This window comes from Nerophis lumbriciformis, linkage group LG22, assembly GCF_033978685.3.
Source record: "Nerophis lumbriciformis linkage group LG22, RoL_Nlum_v2.1, whole genome shotgun sequence".
Classification (NCBI taxonomy): Eukaryota; Metazoa; Chordata; class Actinopteri; order Syngnathiformes; family Syngnathidae; genus Nerophis; species Nerophis lumbriciformis.
Window position 1 is genome coordinate 4,896,782 of NC_084569.2, and position 21,898 is coordinate 4,918,679.

At 38.1% G+C, this 21,898-nt stretch overlaps 1 protein-coding gene across 3 annotated transcripts in view; it reads left to right on the plus strand.

Annotated features, from left to right (window-relative positions):
• The window catches only part of cep112 (centrosomal protein 112), a 473,259-nt gene that overhangs the window by 62,087 nt on the left and 389,274 nt on the right, over positions 1-21,898 (plus strand). For all 3 annotated transcript variants that reach the window (XM_061974375.1, XM_061974374.2, XM_061974373.2), the window contains one exon: positions 7,731-7,817. In XM_061974375.1, coding sequence (XP_061830359.1) covers positions 7,731-7,817 — 87 coding nt within the window. The remainder of the gene's footprint in view (positions 1-7,730; positions 7,818-21,898) is intronic.

Below are 21,898 nucleotides of genomic sequence, written 5' to 3' on the forward strand. Positions count from 1 at the left end.
CAGTGAAATAATAACACAGTCAAGGTGCGTGTTTTGCCAAATGTCCACTCTTGTGTGTGTGCTGCAGACGTGGTAAACATTAGGACACTGTATTCTATTCATTATGTTATCAGTCAGTTTTATATATAAGCAGAGGTGGGTAGAGTAGCCAGAAATTGTACTCAAGTAAGAGTACTGTTACTTTAGAGATTTATTACTCAAGTAAAAGTAAGGAGTAGTCACCCAAATATTTACTTAAGTAAAAAGTATGTTGTGAAAAAACTACTCAAGTACTGAGTAACTGATGAGTAACATACACACACACACATATATATATATATATATATATATATATATATATATGTATGTGTGGGGGGAAAAAAAATCACAAGACTATTTCATCTCTACAGGCCTGTTTCATGAGGGGGGGTACCCTCAATCATCAGGAGATTTTTTTATATATATATATATATATATATATATATATATATATATATATACATATATATATACATATACATTGATATATACAGTATATAATTTATATGTATTTATTTAGCTGTTTTTGTTTACATGTTAAAGATGTTTTAATGAATATACATGCATGTTTAACATATAGATTCCTTTCTTTCATGAAGACAAGAATATAAGTTGGTGTATTACCTGATTCTGATGACTTGCATTGATTGTAATCAGACAGTAGTGCTGATAACGTCCACGTTTTCAAATGGAGGAGAAGAAAAGTTCCTCCTTTCTGTCTAATACCACATGAAAGTGGTGGGTTTTTGGCATCTTATTTGTCCAGCTTCCATATTCGTTTTTATACACTTTACAAGAAATATATTGGCGTCAAACTCCTTAGCTTGCTAGCTTGTTTGCGCTGGCTTTCGGAGACTCTTGTTTTGAAAGCGCAGGCGCGATGGAGCGGCACTTTTATTGTGAAGACAGGAACTGTGCAGTCAGTCTTTAGGCTTTTGACGGGATGTACGGTTGAAATAAAGAAGTATCTTTTTTCCTTCACACTTTTGATTGATTGATTGGAACTTTTATTAGTAGATTGCACAGTACAGTACATATTCCGTACAATTGACCACTAAATGGTAACACCCCAATAAGTTTTTCCACTTATCAAACAGAGCCAGGCGGTCATGTGACCGCCTGGCTCTGTTTGATTGGTCCAACGTCACCAGTGACTGCATCTGATTGGTGGAACGGCGTGAACGTCACCAGTGACTGTATTTGTTGAAACACTTTGAAGGTCTGTCTGACAGACCAAAACAAACAAAGCGTGCATTAACAGATCGATAAAAATTAGTAGCGAGTAGCGAGCTGAATGTAAATAAAAGTAGCGGAGTAAAAGTAGCGTTCCTTCTCTATAAATATACTTAAGTAAAAGTAAAAGTATGTTGCATTAAAACTACTCTTAGAAGTACAATTTATCCCAAAAGTTACTCAAGTAGATGTAACGGACTAAATGTAGCGCGTTACTACCCACCTCTGTATATAAGTATGTTTATACTAAAGTGTATTGTTTAACTAATGTTATTCCTTTCTATTCTAAGCATGTACGCACACACACACACACACATGCATTCTCGCACGCACGCACGCACACACACACACACACACACACACACACACACACACACACACACACACACAAACACGTTCAAAGGCATCACATTGTCACCCTGCCTGAGGGATGATTAACACACCAGCAGCACAGACGGTGACTAAACATGAGTCGGGACATCAAACCAACCGGACCTCTGTCCTATTCTATTAAAGTTTCCCTTTGTGTTTGCAAGGAGAAACACAGTTTGTCAACGTGGAACTTAAAAGAGAGGTGACTTCACAAGAAATATGATATACTGTGGTAATTAACCAAATAACATAACATTATTACAGTGATTTATGTTGGCAATGAGAACCAAGTCTTTAGTAAGCATCTTGTCTTTGTCCTGGAAGGGACTGTGTCTCTCACTTGTGGCTTTTGGTCAAAACTGCACTACATTTCTCATTCCACACTTTCATGCACTCCATCCATCCATCTTCTTCCGCTTATCCGAGGTCGGGTCGCGGGGGCAGCAGCCTAAGCAGGGAAGCCCAGACTTCCCTCTCCCCAGCCACTTCGTCCAGCTCTTCCTGTGGGACCCCGAGGCGTTCCCAGGCCAGCCGGGAGACATAGTCTTCCCAACGTGTCCTGGGTCTTCCCCGCGGCCTCCTACCGGTCGGACGTGCCCTAAACACCTCCCTAGGGAGGCGTTCGGGTGGCATCCTGACCAGATGCCCGAACCACCTCATCTGGCTCCTCTCGATGTGGAGGAGCAGCGGCTTTACTTTGAGCTCCTCCCGGATGGCAGAAATTCTCACCCTATCTCTAAGGGAGAGCCCCGCCACCCGGCAGAGGAAACTCATTTCGGCCGCTTGTACCCGTGATCTTGTCCTTTCGGTCATAACCCAAAGCTCATGACCATAGGTGAGGATGGGAACGTAGATCGACCGGTAAATTGAGAGCTTTGCCTTCCGGCTCAGCTCCTTTTTCACCACAATGGATCGATACAGCGTCCACATTACTGAAGACGCCGCACCGATCCGCCTGTCGATCTCACCATCCACTCTTCCCTCACTCGTGAACAAGACTCCGAGGTACTTGAACTCCTCCACTTGGGGCAAGATCTCCTCCCCAACCCGGAGATGGCACTCCACCCTTTTCCGGGCGAGAACCATGGACTCGGACTTGGAGGTGCTGATTCCCATCCCAGTCGCTTCACACTCAGCTGCGAACCGATCCAGTGAGAGCTGAAGATCCTGGCCAGATGAAGCCATCAGGACCACATCATCTGCAAAAAGCAGAGACCTAATCCTGCAGCCACCAAACCAGATCCCCTCAACGCCTTGACTGCGCCTAGAAATTCTGTCCATAAAAGTTATGAACAGAATCGGTGACAAAGGGCAGCCTTGGCGGAGTCCAACCCTCACTGGAAACGTGTCCGACTAACTACTGGCAATGCGGACCAAGCTCTGGCACTGATCATACAGGGAGCGGACTGCCACAATCAGACAGTCCGATACCCCATACTCTCTGAGCACTCCCCACAGGACTTCCCGAGGGACACGGTCGAATGCCTTCTCCAAGTCCACAAAGCACATGTAGACTGGTTGGGCAAACTCCCATGCACCCTCAAGGACCCTGCCGAGAGTATAGAGCTGGTCCACAGTTCCACGACCAGGACGAAAACCACACTGTTCCTCCTGAATCCGAAGTTCGACTATCCGGCGTAGCCTCCTCTCCAGTACACCCGAATAGACCTTACCGGGTAGGCTGAGGAGTGTGATCCCACGATAGTTGGAACACACCCTCCGGTTCCCCTTTTTAAAGAGAGGAACCACCACCCCGGTCTGCCAATCCAAGAACTGAGTAGTGCAACCAATGTTTTAAAGCGCATGCAGAGCTGCTGGAGATACTTTAAATGCTTCTGCTGATATATTGTTTTGTGCCTTCAGGAATTTCTGACATTTTCCCCACTAAACAGCTTTAAATATATTCTCAGATGTCGTTTTTTTTTTAATGTAACTGAAGCTTCACTGTTGTGTCACCTTTGTCACTGAGAAGCTATGAGGATCCCTTCTGGTGAACTTTTGATCCGGTAAAGCTAGCGCGCAAATGAAAACAGCTGTTTTTTGATGAGTAACAGTTTTTTGTCTCCCAGTCACGCAAAGGCAAAACCTCACATGTTTTAATCGTGCACTCGAGCAGACATGAGCCGAATTTGGCGCGTCGTTCACATTTTTAAAGCTTCACATGTTCAAAATGTGAATGTTTTATTTAATCATTGGGATCACTCTGGAGCGAGACGCAGAAAACGTGCAGCTTCTTTCATCCAGAGTCATGTGATCTTTGTTAAACTGTCACCTTGGTGTGAAGAAGTTGTGTTTTTTGTGGCATGACAACACAACCTTCATTTTTCCATTTTTTTTTTCCTGTTGTGGCTGCTGGTTACAGGAGCTCTGCTCTCTTGTGTATCCTTCTTTTCTGCTTTTGATTGATTGATTGAAACTTTTATTAGTAGATTGCACAGTGCAATTGACCACTAAATGGTAACACCCCAATAAGTTTTACAACTTGTTTAAGTCGGGGTCCACTTAAATTGATTCATGATACAGATATAAACTATCATCATAATACAGTCATCACACAAGATAATCATCAGAGTATGTGCATTGAATCATTTATATTATTTACAATCTGGGGTGTGGGATATGGAGGGGGGAGGGTGTTAGTTTAGGGCATACTTGCCAACCTTGAGACCTCCGATTTCGGGGGTTGGGGGCGTGGTTGGGGGCGTGGTTAAGATATATATATATATATATATATATATAAGAAATACTTGACTTTCAGTGAATTCTAGCTATATATATATTTTTTATTATTTATATATATATATATATATATATATATATATATATATATATATATATATATATATATATATATATAAAAATAAATAAAAGAAATACTTGAATTTCAGTGTTCATTTATTTACACATATACACACACATAACACTCATCTACTCATTGTTGAGTTAAGGGTTGAATTGGCCATCCTTGTTCTATTCTCTGTCACTATTTCAGAACACACACATTATACAAATATACATTATAAAATCAATAAGAAAACGGGAGCTCTAATTTGGGAGTCTGAATCAGGATCAGAAGTTCCTATATAAACGTTGGGCACTCACGTCGCCTTTTTGTATTGATTACTGCAGCTGTGCACTGGATTCATTCACAAATACAAACTACAACTCACAAACACTTTAGAGTTAGGCTCCACCATCAGAATGTGTACTTAAACTTATAAAGATCACATGGATATTATTCAGTGAGTTGATTCACCAAAACTAACCTGTTATACAGGAGGAAAAAGCACACAGGACGTTTCAATTGTTCACAGACTGGTCGCGCTCATCAGAATGACAAGACACTTCCGGTCTGCAGGTGATAGCATTCAATTGGGAAGAAACGCCCTACTGCCCCCTACTGACCAATGTGAATACTGATAAATGTGTAATGACAGCTCCAAAAACGAATTCAAACCACAAAATAAAATAAATAAATCAACACAAAAATGTGACACATTATGGGTGGGTCACATATGCACGTACAGTAGATGGCAGTATTGTCCTGTTTAAAAGTGTCACAACATTGCTGTTTACGGCAATGTTGTGAACAGGCTGTCAACACGTCACTCAGGTCCGCATGGAGCTGGAGGGGGCGTGGCCTCCAGCTCCGCTTGAATTTCGGGAGAAAATTTGTCCCGGGAGGTTTTCGGGAAAGGCGCTGAATTTCGGGAGTCTCCCGGAAAATCCGGGAGGGTTGGCAAGTATGGTTTAGGGTTGAAGTTGCCTGGAGGTGTTCTTTTAGTGCGGTTTTGAAGGAGGATAGAGATGCCCTTTCTTTTACACCTGTTGGGAGTGCATTCCATATTTATGTGGCATAGAAAGAGAATGAGTTTGATGTTTCCATCCATCCATTTTCTACCGCTTGTCCCTCTCGGAGTCGCGGGGGGTGCTGGAGCTTATCTCAGCTCTTATTTTATTGGGTTTGCCATTTGGCTTGGCCACTTTCGGGACTGCGCAAAAAGGAGTGGCACTTCTGTGACATCTGCGGTGCTTTTTGGTGCCTTTTTTTGGGGGAGCTTTTTGAGCATGGCCATGTTTGCACAAGAGGCCAACTGCTGGCTCCCTGCGACACCAGAGTCCGTGTGGAGAGACCGGAAGAGACAGGGCTTCAGGATGCACAAGCTTCATGGAGCTGAATGAGCACGTATCGGATACTTCCATCTCCCTAAACAGATTGTCACTCATTTGCGCGGACTGTACATTGGCCGGGGGTTAGTGGGCAGCCTGGGACAGAGTCGGCTTTCTTGGTTGCTTGTCCCCCCCGGGACGGACAAGCTTCACAGTGTCTTGGCTGAATAGAATAGAATAGAAATTACTTTATTGATCCCTGGGGGAAATTCAGCACCACAGTTAGCTCACAATAAACACAATTTTTTTACATGTGAAATTATTATACAGCATTATTCACATGCGAATAATATAAATACAGTCTATAATACAGCATTATTCGCATGTGAATAATATAGTCTATAATACAGCATTATTCGCATGTGAATAATATAGTCTAATATACAGCATTATTCACATGTGAATAATATAAATACAGTCTATTATACAGCATTATTCACATGTAATTAATATAAATACAGTTTATTATACAGCATTATTCACATGCGAATAATATAAATACAGTCTATTATACAGCATTATTCACATGTAATTAATATAAATACAGTTTATTATACAGCATTATTCACATGCGAATAATATAAGTACAGTCTATTATACAGCATTATTCACATGTAATTAATATAAATACAGTTTATTATACAGCATTATTAACATGTGAATAATATAAATACAGTTTATTATACAGCATTATTCACATGCGAATAATATAAAAACAGTCTATTATACAGCATTATTCACATGTGAATATTATAAATACAGTCTATTATACAGCATTATTCACATGTGAATAATCTAAATACAGTATTATAAAGCATTATTCACATGCGAATAATATAAATACAGTCTATTATAAAGCATTATTCACATGCGAATAATATAAATACAGTCTATTATACAGCATTATTCACATGTGAATAATATAAATACAGTCTATTATACAGCATTATTCACATGTGAATAATATAAATACAGTCTATTATACAGCATTATTCACATGTGAACAATATAAATACAGTCTATTATACAGCATTATTCACATGTGAATAATATAAATATAGTCTATTATACAGCATTATTCACATGTGAATAATATAAACATAGACTATTATACAGCATTATTCGCATGTGAACAATATAAATACAGTCTATTATACAGCATTATTCACATGTGAATAATATAAATACAGTCTATTATACAGCATTATTCACATGTGAATAACATAAATACAGTCTATTATACATTCAAGTACAGTCAAAAAGGAACACATGCATTATACAGTCTGATGGCTGTCGGTATGAAGGACTTCCTGTGTCGTTCCGTGTTGCATTTTGGGAGTCTGAGCCTTCCACTGAGTGTGCTCATTCTCTCCGCCAGAATGAGCAGGTATCGGACACCTCGGTCTCCTTGGACGTATCCTCGCTCATCCATGCGGACTGGACACTGGTCGAGAGTTAGTGGGCGGCCGAGGGTGGAGTCGGCTCTCTTGGTTGCTTTGTTGGGTCTGCTCCCTCCACCCCTGCAAACAATGGCGTGGAACACCGCAGACGCCACCACAGTGTATATGCTTTTTTTGTTGTTGTTTTACTATTGTGGCTGTATGTAGAAATGGTTGGTTGCATGAGCTATACTCTTTTAATTTCTTTAATGTCCTTTGTGTACTTTGATGTTTCCCTCTTACACACATGTTTATGTGTGTTATGGCTATGAGTTTTTTACCCCTTAGACCCCCCCAGCGTTTACCTGTTTCTCACCTTTTTTGTAAGGGGCGCCGGAAGTTGGCAGACCTGCTCTGCAACCACACAATTTCACCATTGTGGGATGAATAAAGTCTATCCTATCTAATGTTATTTTTGCATTGCAAATTTTCTCATGCAGTTGTGTTAATAATTTTTTTAACAAGGTCTCGCTTTGTTTCTTGCTTCGTTGTTCACAGGTAGACATGAGGGTCAAAATATTGGAGTCCAAGCACCTGGAGGAGAAACTAAAAATGCAGCAGAGACACGATGCAGCTGTTGACAAAGTAAGGACGAAAAATATGATGCAGATACAAATACAAGCAGAAAAGGTTTACATTATTGCTTTGCAATTAATTAAAATACTGAACAGATGTTTACCTTATCCCAATAAACATCTGTTCAGTATTTTAACATAAAAGTGTTTGATTGTGAGGCATTAAAAGCCACAAAATGCAACGGGTCCATCAGACCCACAAACGCTGCCTGAGTAACATTAATAATTTACAACATGAATAATATATACATACTATGCAAATATAAAAAAGCTTGTTGTGAAAAATGAGTTGGAATTTCACAAGAAAAAGGTCACAATTTCACAAGAAAATTTTAGAATTTTGTCAGTGTTATAATAAAAGTCGGCATTTTACCCAACGCAAGTCCAAATTTTACAAGGAAAGCTGAACAGTTGTGCAATGTTATGATAAAAGTTGGAATTTTACGCAATAACAGTCGCAATTTTACAAGAAAAGCTTAAAATTTCGGCAATTTTATGGAAAAAGTCGTAGTTTTACTCGACAAAAGTCACAATTTTATAAGAAAACAAAAAAATGTTGGCAATGTTATAATGATTGCAATTTTACTCAATAAACGTCACTATTTTACAAGAAGAAAACAAACATTAGCGATATTGTAATAAAAGTCCGAATTTTATATGACAAATGTCACCATTTTGCATTAAAAAGTAATAATTTTACATTAAAAACATTTAATAATTTTACATAAAAAATGTAATATGTTACATAAAAAAAGTAATAATTTTACGAGAAAATATTGCAATTACAGAAACAGAAAGAATATGATCAATCGTTACCGATTTTATAAGAAAAAAGTCGACACATTGTGAGAAAAAGACTGCTTTTAGTTAATAGATTTTTTTATTTTTTTTTACTTCATCTTCATTATTTACTTCAAGTTATCACAGTATGTCTCTACATACATATTCATTTATTTTATTTTATTAATTTTGTCCAAAGGGGGCGCATTTCAATTTCTTACACACACTTGTTATTTCATATGTTGACCAGAGGGGGAGCACTTTTAAAAGATGTTTACCTTATCCCAATAAACATCTGTTCAGTATTTGAACATAAAAGTGTTTGATTGTGAGGCATTAAAAGCCACAAAATGCAACGGGTCCATCAGACCCACAAACGCTGCCTGAGTAACATTAATAATTTACAACATGAATAATATATACATACTATGCAAATATAAAAAAGCTTGTTGTGAAAAATGAGTTGGAATTTCACAGGAAAAAGGTCACAATTTCACAAGAAAATTTTAGAATTTTGTCAGTACTATAATAAAAGTCGGCATTTTACCCAACGCAAGTCCAAATTTTACAAGGAAAGCTGAACAGTTGTGCAATGTTATGATAAAAGTTGGAATTTTACGCAATAACAGTCGCAATTTTACAAGAAAAGCTTAAAATTTCGGCAATTTTATGAAAAAATTTGTAGTTTTACTTGACAAAAGTCACAATTTTATAAGAAAACAAAAAAATGTTGGCAATGTTATAATGATTGCAATTTTACTCAATAAACGTCACTATTTTACAAGAAGAAAACAAACATTAGCGATATTGTGATAAAAGTCCGAATTTTATATGACAAATGTCACCATTTTGCATTAAAAAGTAATAATTTTACATTAAAAACATTTAATAATTTTACATAAAAAATGTAATATGTTACATAAAAAAAGTAATAATTTTACGAGAAAATATTGCAATTACAGAAACAGAAAGAATATGATCAATCGTTACCGATTTTATAAGAAAAAAGTCGACACATTGTGAGAAAAAGACTGCTTTTAGTTAATAGATTTTTTTTATTTTTTTTTTACTTCATCTTCATTATTTACTTCAAGTTATCACAGTATGTCTCTACATACATATTCATTTATTTTATTTTATTAATTTTGTCCAAAGGGGGCGCATTTCAATTTCTTACACACACTTGTTATTTCATATGTTGACCAGAGGGGGAGCACTTTTAAAAGATGTTTACCTTATCCCAATAAACATCTGTTCAGTATTTGAACATAAAAGTGTTTGATTGTGAGGCATTAAAAGCCACAAAATGCAACGGGTCCATCAGACCCACAAACGCTGGCTGAGTAACATTAATAATTTACAACATGAATAATATATACATACTATGCAAATATAAAAAAGCTTGTTGTGAAAAATGAGTTGGAATTTCACAAGAAAAAGCTCACAATTTCACAAGAACATTTTAGAATTTTGTCAGTGTTAAAATAAAAGTCGGCATTTTACCCAACGCAAGTCCAAATTTTACAAGGAAAGCTGAACAGTTGTGCAATGTTATGATAAAAGTTGGAATTTTACGCAATAACAGTCGCAATTTTACAAGAAAAGCTTAAAATTTCGGCAATTTTATGAAAAAAAGTCGTAGTTTTACTTGACAAAAGTCACAATTTTATAAGAAAACAAAAAAATGTTGGCAATGTTATAATGATTGCAATTTTACTCAATAAACGTCACTATTTTACAAGAAGAAAACAAACATTAGCGATATTGTGATAAAAGTCCGAATTTTATATGACAAATGTCACCATTTTGCATTAAAAAGTAATAATTTTACATTAAAAACATTTAATAATTTTACATAAAAAATTTATTATGTTACATAAAAAAAGTAATAATTTTACGAGAAAATATTGCAATTACAGAAACAAAGAATATGATCAATCGTTACCGATTTTATAAGAAAAAAATCGACACATTGTGAGAAAAAGACTGCTTTTAGTTAATAGTTTTTTTTTTTTTTTTACTTCATCTTCATTATTTACTTCAAGTTATCACAGTATGTCTCTACATACATATTCATTTATTTTATTTTATTAATTTTGTCCAAAGGGGGCGCATTTCAATTTCTTACACACACTTGTTATTTCATATGTTGACCAGAGGGGGAGCACTTTTGAAAGATGTTTACCTTATCCCAATAAACATCTGTTCAGTATTTGAACATAAAAGTGTTTGATTGTGAGGCATTAAAAGCCACAAAATGCAACGGGTCCATCAGACCCACAAACGCTGGCTGAGTAACAACAATATGAACGTTGCACGGAAAATTTCTCTGGCAGTTTCTGCATCCCACAGGGATTCTTCTTTTGTCTTTCTGCACCTGCGGTTCCCACACAAGGTTGCAACATTGTTTGTCAACGCTGTCTGCTCTCATTTTCTCGCACATTTGACCCTCTGATGTTCTGTGTACTTACACTATCTCTGTCCTCCTTCTGTCTAGGCCTGCTGTGTGTGTGGGTGGGTGGGTGGGTGCGTGTGGTACACAGAACATCCATTTCCACACTTCTATTAGCCCCGAGTCCAGTGGACCCGGACATCTTATATGTAATATAAATGTGTAGGGGGGGTTTATGGTGTGTGGTCATTAAATATGTATTCTGATATATGTTCTTCACAGAAAATGAGCCAAAGTCAGTGATTCTCAGTTTGAAAAATCTATTAATTGTATCATTTTTCTTTTAATAAAAATGAAAACGGGTCCCACAGACCCGAACACCACACCTGCATGTTAGAGTTCAGAATAGAAGACAGTATGCTTTCAATTGTATGCTGAACAAATGACTTAGCAGATACAGGAATCTTTGAACAACCTTCAATTAGGGCTGGGCGATATGGACGAAAAAGTATATCTCGATACATTTTTGAACGTATACATATAAAGATATTCAATTTTGAACGAGATTCACTGAAATTGAAGTGAATGACAACTGTACTGTAAACAGTCAACTCTAAACTGTTTAAGTAGCTCAGAATTACATAACATAAATAAACACCTTTAACTTATTAACTATATGTGTTAAACATGCTTGTATTATCTTTAAACACCTTTAAGTTGTTAACAATATTAACTATATGTATTAAACATTCTTGTATCATCATTAAACACCTTTAATTTTTTAACAATATTAACTGTGTTAAACATGCTTGTATTATCATTAAACACCTTTAACTTGTTAACAATATTAACTATATGTATTAAACATGCTTGTATTATCATTAAACACCTTTAATTTTTTAACAATATTAACTATATGTGTTAAACATGCTTGTATTATCATTAAACACCTTTAACTTATTAACAATATTAACTATATGTGTTAAACATGCTTGCATTATCTTTAAACACCTTTTACTTGTTAACAATATTAACTATATGTATTAAACATTCTTGTATCATCATTAAACACCTTTAATTTTTTAACAATATTAACTATATGTATTAAACATGCTTGTATTATCTTTAAACACCTTTAACTTGTTAACAATATTAACTATATGTATTAAACATGCTTGTATTATCATTAAACACCTTTAATTTTTTAACAATATTAACTATATGTGTTAAACATGCTTGCATTATCTTTAAACACCTTTAACTTATTAACAATATTAACTATATGTATTAAACATTCTTGTATTATCATTAAACACCTTTAATTTTTTAACAATATTAACTATATGTGTTAAACATGCTTGCATTATCTTTAAACACCTTTTACTTGTTAACAATATTAACTATATGTATTAAACATGCTTGTATTATCATTAAACACCTTTAATTTTTTAACAATATTAACTATATGTGTTAAACATGCTTGTATTATCTTTAAACACCTTTAACTTGTTAACAATATTAACTATATGTATTAAACATGCTTGTATTATCATTAAACACCTTTAATTTTTTAACAATATTAACTATATGTGTTAAACATGCTTGCATTATCTTTAAACACCTTTAATTTATTAACAATATTAACTATATGTGTTAAACATGCTTGCATTATCATTAAACACCTTTAACTTGTTAACAAAAACATATATTTCATAAATAAGTAAATGTAAATGATATATATGAATGAGGTAGATCCCCACGACTTGATCAATTGAAAAGTAGCTCGCCTGCAGAAAAAGTGTGAGCACCCCTGCTTTAAAGCAAAACAAAACAAAATGTATTTGTTTTTTTACACCGCTGCCACAAAGGCCAACTGGACTGTCACGTCTGCAAACTTGCCTCTTGACAACGACTTCAACTGCATTACACAGCCCATCATTGCTTGTTATCTCCATTTGGTGGCTAATGAAAAGAAAGTCCATGCTGCAAACAATCTTTTCTTCAAAGCCTTGAAAAAAATGGTTCATTTCATAAGAAGTGCCCATCAGATAGGCTGCAGAACAAGCACCTGGTATCTGTCAGGTCTGATGTATGACTTTCTTCTGCTGCGACAGAAGCTTTTAATAAAACAGGGAGGAGGGGGGCGAAGCACAGCAATTTTCACTCTGCTTTAAGATGCCCAATACTCTGTGTTTGACGAGACGGAATGACAGCCAGCTTCTCCCTCCCTCTCTTTAATTAAACACAGATGGCGAGTTATGTCCAATTTAATTTCCTCTGTGTTTGACTTCGTCTTCCATCTGATGGCTTCAAAGAGAAGTGATTTAGGGGCGCATGCTGACGAGCCTCATGGAAGGTTTCACTTTAATTAGCCCTATTTGGATGATGTATAGCAGCGGTCGGTCCATGAAAAATTCCCATATTTTGAAATGAAAATGTTGACAGTTTCCCCCCTTTTCCAATTTAAAAAGGATTAATTGTGTACCATATTTTGTGTAGTCTTAGTTGGAATCTGTCTTTTTTTTTTTTAATGCGTTTCCACTCGGGATGTCCCGATCCAGGTTTTTGCACTTCCGATCCGATACCGATATTGTTTATGCATTTCCGATCCGATACCGATACTGACCGATACTGGCCTATCCGAGCATGTATTAAAGTTTAAAGTTATTTAGCCTACTTAGTTGTCAGAATCATGTTGAAAAGGGTTTTAGTACTCTTGATAACAACTACGGTGGCAGAGGGGTTAGTGCATCTGCCTCACAATACGAAGGTCCTGAGTAGTCTTGGGTTCAATCCCGGGCTCGGGATCTTTCTGTGTGGAGTTTGCATGTTCTCCCCGTGACTGCGTGGGTTCCCTCCGGGTACTCCGGCTTCCTCCCACTTCCAAAGACATGCACCTGGGGATAAGTTGATTGGCAACACTAAATTGACCCTAGTGTGTGGATGTGAGTGTGAATGTTGTCTGTCTATCTGTGTTGGCCCTGCGATGAGGTGGCGACTTGTCCAGGGTGTACCCCGCCTTCCGCCCGATTGTAGCTGAGATAGGCTCCAGCGCCCCCCGCGACCCCAAAGGGAATAAGCGGTAGAAAATGGATGGATGGATGGATAACAACTAGCTGTCAAGGCTTGGTAAAAGGATAGGACTCAGATGCAGAGTAGGGAACTTAGACAGGCTTTTATTTTGACAGCTTCCTTTTCACCTCCAAAGTCAAGGATTACAATATCTTATTTATCCAAAAACTAACCGGCAAAAAAGGTTCCAAAAAATAGGAACAACCAAAATTCGCTCCGAACGGAGGAAAACACAAAAGCAAAGACGAACTATAATTAATATATGCTATAAAATGTATAAACAAAAAAACGCTCCAACAGGAGGAAGAAACAACAACTATGAACAATTCTACACTATCTAATCTAATAAAGTATTAACAAAAATTGTCACTCAAAAATGTGAGGAAAGAATGAATAATAACTGAAACTTACCACTTCGGCTGAATAAACCAAATAACAAAAAAATCACTCTGCTGAGGAGGAAGAAAGGAAAACTCAAAATAGCAACGAAGGGATTCAGGATCAAAGAACATAAGCACAAGACGAGGCAAGGCAAGACAAGGCATGGACATGGGCATGGAAGCTGGAGAGTACGAATAAACGAAACAATCTGGCACAGAACAGAGGAAGGAGTGGGCTTATAAGACACATGAGGGTAATAGGGAACAGGTGGAAACAATTAGGGAATCGGGATGACGTCAGACTGATGACACAAAAGGAAGGGCAAGCGACCTGAAACGAGAGGAGAGTTACTTTTCAAACTAAAACATGCACATCACAAGACAGAAAAAACCAAGACAAGACATCCCTCACCGCGGTGTGACACTAGCCAGCTGAATTAGGGGAGTTTGAATAATACACAATGGTTGGTAACAAGAAACTGACCTGTTTATTCAAGGATAAACACAAAATAGACAAAATTATACATGACAAACAGAAATGGCATCATTGAACTAGGGCTGGGCGATATGGCCTTTTTTTAATATTGCGATATTTTAAGGCCATATTGCGATACACGATATATATCTCAATATTTTGCCTTAGCCTTGAATGAACACTTGATGCATATAATCACAGCAGTATGATGATTCTATGTGTTTTGATTGATTGATTGAGACTTTTATTAGTAGGTTGCACAGTGAAGTACATATTCCGTACAATTGACCACTAAATGGGAACACCCCGATAAGTTTTTCAACTTGTTTAAGTCGGGGTCCACTTAAATTGATTCATGATACAGATATACACAGGTAAAAGCCAGTAAATTAGAATATTTTGAAAAACTTGATTTATTTCAGTAATTGCATTCAAAAGGTGTAACTTGTACATTATATTTATTCATTGCACACAGACTGATGCATTCAAATGTTTATTTCATTTAATTTTGATGATTTGAAGTGGCAACAAATGAAAATCCAAAATTCCGTGTGTCACAAAATTAGAATATTACTTAAGGCTAATACAAAAAAGGGATTTTTAGAAATGTTGGCCAACTGAAAAGTAGGAAAATGAAAAATATGAGCATGTACAATACTCAATACTTGGTTGGAGCTCCTTTTGCCTCAATTACTGCGTTAATGCGGCGTGGCATGGAGTCGATGAGTTTCTGGCACTGCTCAGGTGTTATGAGAGCCCAGGTTGCTCTGATAGTGGCCTTCAACTCTTCTACGTTTTTGGGTCTGGCATTCTGCATCTTCCTTTTCACAATACCCCACAGATTTTCTATGGGGCTAAGGTCAGGGGAGTTGGCGGGCCAATTTAGAACAGAAATACCATGGTCCGTAAACCAGGCACGGGTAGATTTTGCGCTGTGTGCAGGCGCCAAGTCCTGTTGGAACTTGAAATCTCCATGTCCATAGAGCAGGTCAGCAGCAGGAAGCATGAAGTGCTCTAAAACTTGCTGGTAGACGGCTGCGTTGACCCTGGATCTCAGGAAACAGAGTGGACCGACACCAGCAGATGACATGGCACCCCAAACCATCACCCAACCATGCAAATTTTGCATTTCCTTTGGAAATCGAGGTCCCAGAGTCTGGAGGAAGACAGGAAAGGCACAAGATCCACGTTGCCTAGTCTAGTGTAAAGTTTCCACCATCAGTGATGGTTTGGGGTGCCATGTCATCTGCTGGTGTCGGTCCACTCTGTTTCCTGAGATCCAGGGTCAACGCAGCCGTCTACCAGCAAGTTTTAGAGCACTTCATGCTTCCTGCTGCTGACCTGCTCTATGGAGATGGAGATTTCAAGTTCCAACAGGACTTGGCGCCTGCACACAGCGCAAAATCTACCCGTGCCTGGTTTACGGACCATGGTATTTCTGTTCTAAATTGGCCCGCCAACTCCCCTGACCTTAGCCCCATAGAAAATCTGTGGGGTATTGTGAAAAGGAAGATGCAGAATGCCAGACCCAAAAACGCAGAAGAGTTGAAGGCCACTATCAGAGCAACCTGGGCTCTCATAGCACCTGAGCAGTGCCAGAAACTCATCGACTCCATGCCACGCCGCATTAACGCAGTAATTGAGACAAAAGGAGCTCCAACCAAGTATTGAGTATTGTACATGCTCATATTTTTCATTTTCATACTTTTCAGTTGGCCAACATTTCTAAAAATCCCTTTTTTGTATTAGCCTTAAGTAATATTCTAATTTTGTGACACACGGAATTTTGGATTTTCATTTGTTGCCACTTCAAATCATCAAAATTAAATGAAATAAACATTTGAATGCATCAGTCGGTGTGCAATGAATAAATATAATGTACAAGTTACACCTTTTGAATGCAATTACTGAAATAAATCAAGTTTTTCAAAATATTCTAATTTACTGGCTTTTACCTGTACTATCAGATATATACTATCATCATAATACAGTCATCACACAAGATAATCACATTGAATTATTTACATTATTTATAATCCAGGGTGTGGAGGGGGGCGCCGGATGTAAGTGTCAAAAAGACAGCCAAAAGAGTTTGATATGAGAATAAATCTAAAGTTAAAATATAGGGTAGAAATGCACCCATTTGCAGGAAATGTAGACTTGATTTTCAAAATGTTCTTTCAAGGCTTGCATGTCTACATTAAAACATTCTTCTTCATACTGCATTAATATATGCTACTTTTAAACTTTCATGCAGAGAAGGAAATCACAACTAAAAAAAGCACTAATTTTTTCATACGGTGTTGATGTGGAAATTTTTGCCTCGGCATTTTGATGGTGTGGACGTGTGGCACCGAATGGAGATAAGCGTCTCGACAGACGTCACAATATTTGAACAATGATGACGAAAACTGTTTTCTCTGTCGTGTCCGTGCGTCGGAAATTGTTATGCGCTTATTTTTTTATTTGATTTTGTGTGTGGCATAGATTTGCTATGCGCAGAGGACGCTTAAACAGTGCGCAATTGCACAGGCGAGCACCTTAGAGAGAACGTTGGTCACACGGCTGTGCTAGCATCACAGCTAAGGTTAGCCATGCTGCTACCTCTCTGCTCGGGGAGGACGTATACGTATGTGACGTATGACGTGACAGTATGTGACGTATGACGTGACAGTATGTGACGTATGTCGTGACAGTATGTGACGTGTGTAAGAAGGTGCACTTGCTGTCTGTGAGAGGGAGACACAGGAAAGAGTGAGAAGAGCCTGTCGTGTACTGCCAGCAGCTAAAAGCAACTGCGTGAGAATTCACAGACCTTTGGATGTGTTGAAGGTGTGCTGGAAAATGCGGAACGGAAATTACGGAGCAGCAGAAAAGTGGAATGTATTATTTAAATCTGTGCGTTGGAAAACACTGGATCTGGATCGGCATTTTCCCATGCCTTGCCGATACGCATTTTTTGGCAAATATCGGCAGCCGATCCGATCCAAATATCGGATCGGGACATCCCTAGTTTCCACTGCAAAGAAAGCATAATCCTACTGTACAATTTCTAGAACAGTTTTCATCCCTGGTTCTTCTCTCTGGCATAAACCGTGGCCATACTGGATCCCTGCAAAGAAGCAGCAGTAACAGGGAAAACAATTGCCACCCTAAAAGCTGTCATTTCCTAACATCCCATGTCATGGCTGTCTTGAGTTTCCAATCATTTCTACAACTCTTGTTTTTTTGTGATGTAGTGATTGGAGCACATACTTGTTGCTCACAAAAAACATTCATGAAGTTTGGTTCTTTTATGAATTTATTATGGTCTACTGAAAATGTGAGCAAATCTGCTGGGTCAAAAGTATACATACAGCAATGTTAATATTTGTTTACATGTCCCTTGGCAAGTTTATCTGCAATAACCGCTTTTGGTAGCCATCCACAAGCTTCTGGTGGAATTTTTGACCACTCCTCTTGACAAAATTAATGCAGTTCAGCTAAATTTGTTGGTTTTCTGACATGGACTTGTTTCTTCAGCATTGTCCACACGTTTAAGTCAGGACTTTGGGAAGGCCATTCTAAAACCTTCATTCTAGCCTGATTTAGCCATTCCTTTACCACTTTTGACGTGTGTTTGGGGTCATTGTCCTGTTGGAACACCCAACCGCGCCCAAGACCCAACCTCCGGGCTGATGATTTTAGCTTGTCCTGAAAAATTTGGAGGTAATCCTCCTTTTTCATTGTCCCATTTGTCATGTCTGTGTAATCATGTTTTGTTTTAAGTCATGTTTTGTTTAGTTTCTGGCTTTTCACTCCCTTGTCTTGTTTGCATGATTACCCATTAGTTTCACCTGTTCCACGTTTGGACTCATTGTGCACTCTTGTTTGTCACCATAGCAACCATTAGTTTTCACCTGTCACGTCACGCACCTGTTTCACGTTTTGAGTCACGCACCTGTTTTCGTTAATCATGTCTGTGTTATTTAAGCTTTTCATTTTCTGTTGTTCGTGCTGACGACATCCCCGTATTCATACACCACATTTATGCTCTGTCCATGCCTGATACTTCTTTCCATGTCAATCCCTCAAGCAACTATTTCTGTCCAAGCCAAGTAAGTTTTTGTTCCATGTTTATAGTCTTTTTGGTTTCATAGTTTGTTCTCCGCCTCTGTGCGCGCTTTTTGTTTATTCCTTTTTTTTGATAAATATAAATAAATCATGTACCTTCATTCCCGTCTCGCCCGTGCCAACTTTCCGTTGCATCCCGGAAAAGCAAACACCCAGAACCAAGTCATGACAGTAGGTCGTCAGCACGAACAACAGAAAATGAAAAGCTTAAATAACACAGACATGATTAACGAAAACAGGTGTGTGACTCTAAACGTGAAACAGGTGCGTGACATGACAGGTGAAAACTAATGGTTGCTATGGTGACAAACAAGAGTGCACAATGAGTCCAAACGTGGAACAGGTGAAACTAATGGGTAATCATGCAAACAAGACAAAGGAGTGAAAAGCCAGAAACTAAACAAAACATGACTTAAAACAAAACATGATTACACAGACATGACACCATTTAAAGCAGCAGTTCCATTGGCAGCAAAACAGGCCCAGAGCATAATACTACCACCACCATGCTTGACGGTAGGGATGGTGTTCCTGTAGTTTAAAGGGGAACATTATCACCAGACCTATGTAAGCGTCAGTATATACCTTGATGTTGCAGAAAAAAGACCTTTTTTTTTTTTAACCGATTTCCGAACTCTAAATGGGTGAATTTTGTCGAATTCATACCTGCCAACTACTCCGGTTTTCCCGTAATTAGTACGGTTTTCATCAACCTATTCCGGGTTACGGTTGCAGTGATAAAAAATACGGTTTTTCATTAATTAAAAAAAAGTTTTTTTTTTAAAGTTTTATTCACGAAATCGCGTAACAACAATGACATTCGACCTGCTTCCCGTAACTTCCTATCGAGCCATTCCGAATGCCATGCGCGAGGCTATTTATAGCACCGCTGCCAAGCATGAGGCACCAGTTGCCATTGTTTCCAAACGAGCGAACGATCATGGAATCAGCCGGAGAAAAAGCGCAAACGAGTCTTAAACCGAAAAGAAAACTGCAGTCATTCCGTGAAGAATATTCAAAAGCCTATCCGGGAATAATTATCCGTTCCAAAAAGGGTGAAAACTACGCGAATTGCACCTTGTGCAGACAAGATTTCTCGATCGGACACGGAGGAATTAGCGATGTAAAAGACCACGTTGGGACAAAAAAACACAAGTCTAAAGCCGTTGCTAGCGATACAAGTGGAAAACTTTCAACGTTTTTCGGATTTTAGCCACAAAAAGGTAATGACACCAATGTTATCTATTGGAATTGTTTAGTACTGTTATACTGTTAAAAGTGTTTATACTATTTATGCTTTCAAGTCCAAGTTGAAGAAATCTTGTTAAATGTTGACAGCATAACTACCAAAATACAGAAGTATGTCCTTAATATTTTTGCAGTGCTATTTCTGTTGAAAAGTTCAAATGATTACATTAGAGATGTGATGTGCCACTTTTCAAGTGTCTGATGGCTTCAATTAATTTTCATTCATTTTTCATATTTTGAATTCTTTTGAAAGGCTTACAAAAAAAACTACATTTGAATTGTAATTCCATGCTATTGACAGGACTATTAATTTTAATGAAGTTAGCTTACCATGTTTACAGTATGATAATTGTGATAGAAATGTGAATTTTAGGCACAGAATATTTTTTACAATTGAACAAGGCAGTAGATTATACAAGCTTGGACAGAAGGTTAATAATGACACCAATTTTTTTTTTAATGGAATTGTTTAGTACTGTTTTACCATTTGTTTACTGTAAAACGTGTTGATACTGTTTATACTTTCAATTAACAAATTGAAGTCTTGTGAAAGGTTGACAGGATAACTGGCATTAACTGTCAAAATAATTTCAAACTATTGAAGTTAGCTTACAGAATAAACATGTCAATCAACCCATATGATTTTTGCTGTAATATTTTTGTTTTGAAAAGTCACTGTGACTGATAGAAAAGTGATGGTTTTAGCAACATTTTAACCTGTCTGAATGCTAATAATCATTTTGCGTCGGGGGGGCGAAGCCTGAACCCCCCACCAGGACTTTGTCCTGGACCTACCGGGCCCTGCGGCCCCTGGACCCTGGCTACTAGGTTTTTCTGATTTCAAAAGTTGGCAGGTATGCGAATTAAACGTCTTTCTAATATTCGCTCTCGGAGCGATGACGTCACATCGGGAAGCAATCCGCCATTTTCTCAAACACCGAGTCAAATCAGCTCTGTTATTTTCCGTTTTTTCGACTGTTTTCCGTACCTTGGAGACATCATGCCTCGTCGGTGTGTTGTCGGAGGGTGTAACAACACCAACAGGGACGGATTCAAGTTGCACCAGTGGCCCAAAGATGCCAAAGTGGCAAGAAATTGGACGTTTGTTCCGCACACTTTACCCACGAAAGCTATGCTACGACAGAGATGGCAAGAATGTGTGGATATCCTGCGACACTCAAAGCAGATGCATTTCCAACCATAAAGTCAAAGAAATCTGCCGCCAGACCCCCATTGAATCTGCCGGAGTGTTGTGAGCAATTCAGGGACAAAGGACCTCGGTAGCACGGCAAGCAATGGCGGCAGTTTGTTCCCGCAGACGAGCGAGCTAAACCCCCTATCGACCCTAGCTTCCCTGGCCTGCTGACATCAACTCCAAAACTGGACAGATCAGCTTTCAGGAAAAGCGCGCGGATGAGGGTATGTCTACAGAATATATTAATTGATGAAAATTGGGCTGTCTGCACTCTCAAAGTGCATGTTGTTGCCAAATGTATTTCATATGCTGTAAACCTAGTTCATAGTTGTTAGTTTCCTTTAATGCCAAACAAACACATACCAATCGTTGGTTAGAAGGCGATCGCCGAATTCGTCCTCGCTTTCTCCCGTGTCGCTGGCTGTCGTGTTGTTTT